This window comes from Gekko japonicus, unplaced genomic scaffold, assembly GCF_001447785.1.
Source record: "Gekko japonicus isolate JY-2015 unplaced genomic scaffold, Gekko_japonicus_V1.1 scaffold208, whole genome shotgun sequence".
Classification (NCBI taxonomy): domain Eukaryota; kingdom Metazoa; phylum Chordata; class Lepidosauria; order Squamata; family Gekkonidae; genus Gekko; species Gekko japonicus.
This window is the reverse complement of record NW_015173680.1, coordinates 1,548,742-1,555,014: the sequence shown is the minus strand read 5'-3', so window position 1 is coordinate 1,555,014 and position 6,273 is coordinate 1,548,742. Positions and strand designations below refer to the sequence as shown.

General features: G+C 47.9%; 1 protein-coding gene across 1 annotated transcript in view; it reads left to right on the top strand.

The window, feature by feature from the left end:
- The window catches only part of ADGRD2 (adhesion G protein-coupled receptor D2), a 57,051-nt gene that overhangs the window by 11,219 nt on the left and 39,559 nt on the right, over positions 1-6,273 (top strand). Inside the window, exons 9-11 of the mRNA XM_015423002.1 lie at positions 2,551-2,685; positions 3,062-3,176; positions 4,632-4,782. Coding sequence (XP_015278488.1) covers positions 2,551-2,685; positions 3,062-3,176; positions 4,632-4,782 — 401 coding nt within the window. The remainder of the gene's footprint in view (positions 1-2,550; positions 2,686-3,061; positions 3,177-4,631; positions 4,783-6,273) is intronic.

Sequence of the window (6,273 nt, the reverse complement as noted above, 5' to 3'; positions counted from 1 at the left end):
TTTGGCACCAAGTGTCCTCTGGATAGGTTACTGAATGTTGAAACTTATCAGTACAACAGCATAATCAAACAGGCAAGTAAAACATCAGAGTTTAACAACCAGGGGAAATTAGCAGCATAAATTATCAATGGACAGTGAGTCAGCCAGAGGCCAAACTTAAGGCAGCGAGTGTCTGAGGCCCCAACTACACATGACTTCAGCAAACTTTGAGCTGTCGACATGGTTCTGCCCCGAAACATCTACAGCTAGGGGAGCAAGGTGATTCAAAGGGGCATATCCAGCCCACTCTTTCACACCACAGCAGGAAAATGATCCAGCTGTTTATTTACATTATATGTATAGTCCACATTTCTCACTGGGACTCAAGGTGGATTACACAGTGTAAGTCAACAAGATGGGACATCCAATGAATGATGCAGTGGGATTTGGATTGCAGGCATCTGGAACCAAGCAGAAATCTGAAACAGAGCTGAAACAAGGCATAAGCATTAACATGGCACGTTGAAAGGTGCAAAAATTACACTGTGGGATCATACTTACAGCAACAGACAGTATGTACTGTACACAGCAGTACAGTTCACAGTCCCTATTCCTTTATAAACCATTTTGTTATAGTACAGCCCTATTACCTGCATTAAAAAACCCTCCTGAATAATTCAGTTTTGCATAGTTTGCAGAAATCCATGAGGGTGGGAGCTTTACTGATCTCATCCATTAGGCCATTCCGTAAGGGGGGGGGGTCACAGCTGGGAATGCCTGTGTGCAGGCAGCTGTCAGTTTTCCCCATTTGCAGTGAAGCTGGCATGATGAAGTATGCGGGAGAGGCTGTCCTGCAGATATGAGGGACTAAACCCATGAAGGGCTTTGTATGCGATAGCCAGTACCTTGAATTGATCTCAGTAACTGATGAGCAGCCACTGGAATGACTACAGAACAGGAGTCATATGCATGCTCTGTCTAGCTCCTGATAATGATTGAGCTGCAGCATTCTGCACCAACTGGATAGTCTAGTCTTGATATTATTGTGGCATAGATCCAGATCGCCAGATCAGCCATATAAAGGTAGGGGACCGTCTTCCAGGCTAGAATGAGTTGGAAGATAGTGTTTTTTGCAGCTACATTAACTTGCTTCTCCATCAGTAATGTTGGATTCAGTATAACCCCTAGGCCAGGGGTGGCCAAACCTGCTTAATGTAAGAGCCGCATAGAATGAACGTCAGATGTTTGAGAGCTGCAAGACATGAACAAATATTACAATTACACATTTTTGTTGGGAAATATACAAATCTGCCTTTTATTAACATTAAACGAAACTGCCAAAATAAAAGCAAAAGGGGTAAAAACAGATATCTATAAAGATACTTTTTGTCCAATGATATTTATTTGTTTGCTAATGATATTTATTTGTCAGAGAGAGAGAGAGAGAGCAACTAGATGTGGGGAGGGAGGGAGAGGAGGAAAGAAAGCAATTTTAAATGTATCCTCCTAGCCCCATCCCCACACCAGCTGACTTGGCTTGGAGAAGGGATTTAAAGAGACAAATCCTGTCTCCAAGCTAGCCGGTAGAGGGGGGGCTTTAAGAACGCATTTAAAATTAAAGTTGCTTTCTTTCTCTGCTCCCCCCACACACACACACCTCAAGCCTGCCCGGGGAGGGGAGTGCTGGCTGGGGAAGGGAAGATCGATTGGGAGGCATGCCTCCTCTTCGCTTCCCCACCTGTCTTGCCAGAAGCCACACAGTGTGTGTGTGAAAGAGCTGCATGTGGCTCCCGAGCCGCACTTTGCCCCCCATCCTGCCCTAGGCTCTTAACTGAGTCAGAAGGGGTCAGCTGAACCCCACTGAAATATCCTTCAAAGGACCACAGTGCCCTTCAAGGTCTCCACCTTCACAGCCTTTTCAGGCTTTAGTTTCGATTTGTTCACTCAGTCACTTAACCACAGCAGCCAGGCAGTGATCCAGGACCTCTGCCACATCATCAGGAGATTGGGATAAGGAGATGCATGAACCAAGCCATGTGCTTTCAATGGAAGGTAGTCTCCTCCTCTGTCCCTCCCAACCACCCGCCAAACAGTTCTTAGGATCAGGGGTCATTTCCTGCAGGAGCGCACAGGAGTGGAGCTCCGGCAGTAAAGAGCCCAGGGGGCGGGCACATGCAACAAGCCCCGCCCCCTACTCTCAGTCAGAGCAAGAAGCAGCCAGGTAGGTTGCAGAGCCCACCCCGGCCCCCAGGTTCAAAACAGTCCAGTGGCACCTTTAAGACCAAGTTTTATTCAGGTACAAGCTCTCCCTCCCTTGCTAGGACAGATCTGCACCTCTCTCCCCCCCCCCGATAGCTAGCAATCCAAAACAGTCCAGTGGAGCCTGAGCGGTGGGTATTCCCTTCTGACAGACGTCCGGTGATGTCAGGGGGTGTGGGATATGCAAATAAGTTATGCTAATGAGCTCCTGCACCTCTATTTCTACGAAATGACCCCTGCTTAGGATTTAAAAAATCTGTTTGGTGGCCCATTAAACTGTGACTCTCCTCCTCCTTGTTCTTGGCTTCCCAGGAGTCGAAGTGCGACGCATTGAACTCGGCACGCTTATGACTGACCGTGCTGCATACATCATGCCAAGTCAACAGGGAGACAAGCCTGACCAAATTGAGGTTCCCGCAGAAGAAATGGAGAGGCTGAGCATGAGAGGTGTGAAGGGAGACAGTGCTGGGTGCAGCCCTTCTGCTGTCTGGGCTATGTCTGTCCCTGCTGTTTTTTCGGAATGCATCAGCACCAAGAAAGTTTCACGAAAGCAGATTTTGGTGAGGTTTACAGGGAGCCACCTTGGACTGAAAGATGAAATTGAATTGTGTCGGAACCTGATAGGGGTGGAATAGCCCTGAGCTTGTAAGCCGCCCTGAGCCCGTTTGCGGGAAGGGCAGAGTATAAATGCAATGAAAATAAAATAAGTAGAGGTGTGCTGGGAAGGAGGAATTGGCCCCTTGGCTCAATCACTGCTTTCGCTGTGGTGCTTTTGTATTTTGCTCACACCCAAGAGGAGTTGCCTGTGTTTGCTTATGTCCAGGCCTGCACCGAATCACAGTAACTAACACCTGGTACAGCTACGGTTCCCTCCAGCACCTTCTTGGCAGTGGCAGTGCTGTGTTCAAGGATGCAGCTGTGTCAGATGGAGGCAGAAGGTGGGTCATCCAGATTGTTGCTGGCTGCCCTACATGGGTCTGTAGCATGCAATGCCTTTTGTCCCAGCTGAGTTTACACTGTGTTTAGGGAAGGGTTTGGTTTGGGTTTTTAAATTTTCTTTTGCTAAAGCAAAAATCCCTGCATGCCCAAGAGAGCACAGTGGAAAGGGCCTCTGAGATGCCTTGCTTGCAAAAATTAAACCTGGTGGAGCTCTGTGTTTGGAGCAACCTGGTCCCAAGAGGTTTGTTTGTTTGTTTGTTTGTTTCACTTGTACTCTGCCTTTCTCACTTAGATGCAACACGGATTGATTAATTAGGAAGAAGGCGATAAAAGCAGTACAATACTGACAAATAATGCATGAAAACTAGGTTACAAAATTAGAGAACAAATCTGTAAAACAGATTTCACAGACATTAAAACTACAAACCTATTCCTTTTATAAAAAGACCTTCCTGAACAATTCTGTTTTGCACATTGTTCAGAATGATAGAAGTGAGGGAGCCTTCCTCTTCAGGCAGGATATTTCGTCAAATGGGAGCTGCTGCAGAGGTTTCCATAGGGACAGGTGTTGATATTACCTGTTTGCATAACAGCACCTTCAGAAGAATTTGTTCAGAGCGTGACGTTGCCATTTTCTCTGTCAAGTGGCTGGATTTTAAGCAGATGTCTCTAAAATAGCTCTGTCAAATGCTAGGTGGGAATCCTGAAGGCAGGGACTGTTACAATAAGCAATAGGTTGTGATGAGATCTTGAATGCTGTTTTGTTCTTTGGACACTAGGTGGCAGTGGCACCCTTTACATCACCAGCATGGAGGAAGACTTAGGCCTCTTCCCCATGTTAATGTTTGGGGGGGGGGGCTTCTATGTGGGGCACCCAGGACAGAAACAGGCATGGGTAGGAAACTCTTGATGAAGCAGTAAACAGACCAGAGAACAGGGTCAAATCATGGGTTGCTAACCTGCAGGTAGACCCTGGAGTTCTCCTGGAATTACAGCTGATCTCCAGACTGCAGAGATCAGTTGTCCTGAAAAAAAATGACAGCTTCACAGGGCAGACTGCACGGTATACCATAGATCCTAGGTGAAACCGCTCCCCAGATTTCCCCCTCCACAGGCACCACCCCAAAGTATCTAGGAACTTTCCAGGCCAGAGTTGGCAGCCATGGTCAAGTCACTGTATGAATGAGTAGGGGGGCAGTATGCCAAAGATCCATTATGTGAAAATATCTGGATATTTCCTGAAAGCAGAAGTTCAGAGCTGCATGGGAAGGACTCGTTTTGAATCCTTTGGCGTTGGCAGATCAGAATCCGACACTGGGGGTCCTGTTAAGCTCTCGCCCTTCTTTGGTTTTGCCAGGTTAGCCACCACAATGTCACACACATTCCTCCCCACCCCCATTCCGTGCCCTGCCATTGCATTCTGCAGTAAGCAAACTGTGTTGCTTTCTGCTTAGGTATCTGAGTACCCAGGTGAGTTCCTCCATCATCTCCTCCACGGTGGTCAGTGACTACGAAGAGATCAGCACCTCCGTGCGTTACCGTCTCCAGCACCAAGCACAAGTCCAGGTGAGGAAAAGTCCCACTAGAGGTTACATGGAACACAAGGTCACCACGGGGACTTGCAGCAGAGCAGCAGCTGCAAGTTCCCTGTGGAAGGACAATTCAGAAGGGCCACAGGAGCCCAGTTTGGAATGGGACTGTGGCATGGAGGGAGATGGGGCTTTAACCTCCCCCTTCCACCATTTCCCCAGCCGGGCTCCAGGGAGAGTTATTCTCATGTGCACGTATTCAGTGTGACTGTAATCCCTCTGTGGGGCAAATAACACGCTCAGGCTGTTTTGAGTCACAGAGGCTGAAGCCCCTCTTCCCCCCCCCCATGTCGTGGTCCCAGTATGAATCAGGCCCCTGTGCAACTCCAGAACTGAATACTCACAGGGAGCTCTCAGCTGCTATCCTAAAGCAAGTCCCCATGGGGATCACATGTTATGGGTAATGTCTAGTCTGGCCTTAACGTGATCACTGAGAGTATAGTGGAAAAATAAAAGGGGATAAGGTTCAGTCATAAAATGCCAAGGAGGGAGGCACCTCTGGCCAGCTTTTGCCCAACTGGTCACCTCTTTCAAGAATCATGCCCTTTCATGCAAAAAATAATAATAATGACATGGGGGAGAGGAGAATGGGTCAGCTGCTCCCACAAGAGGAAATGCATCATCAGAGTTGTACTGGCGACTGTTGGGGCTTGAAGCTACTGTTTCTGGGTTTGTGTGATGGTTCTTGCACACCTCTGCCTGTATGATTGAATCTAGTAGTGGTCAGCATAGCAGTTGCTCCATGTTTAGCAGGTCAGCATGCTAGACACTTAGTTTTTTATTTATACCCTGCTTTTCTCCTTGACGGAGCATCAAAGAGAGCCAGTTTGGTGTAGAGGTTAAGAGTGGCGGACTCTAATCTGGAGAACTGGGCTTGATTCCCCACTCCTCTACATGAAGCCAGCTGGGTGACCTTGGGTCAGTCACAGCTCTCTCAGAGCTCTCTCAGCCACACCTACCTCACAGGGTGTCTGTTGTGGGGAGAGGAAGAGAAGGAGATTGTAAGCTGTTCTGGAGACTCCTTCGGGTAGTGAAGGGCAGGGTATGAATCCAGCTCCTCTTTTTCTTACAACACTGTTCTCCCCTCATCAATTTATTCATACAACAACAAACCCGTGAGGTAGATTAGGCTGCATAGAAGCAGTTGTCTCAAGATCACCCAGCAATCTTCCATGGTAGAGTCGGGGTTCAAACTTGGGTGTCCCAGACAATGCTCCCTCTAAGCTGTGGAGTATTGTGAGCAAAAATTCTACTTTGTGAGCTCCTGGCATTAAAGTTGTGAGCGAGTGACTTGGCTACTGCATAAATTAGTTTGTTCTGGAGCCCTCCTTCCTGAGCTGAGACAAAATGTGTGAGCCAGAGGCTAAGAAACTGTGAGCTAGCTCACACTGACTCAGCTTAGAGGGAACACTGGTCCCAGAGCCTTTCCCGACACTCTTAACCACGCTGACTCTCTCTTGCAATAGCCACTCAGATCAGTGCGGAAAGCTAATATCTGGAGTACCCA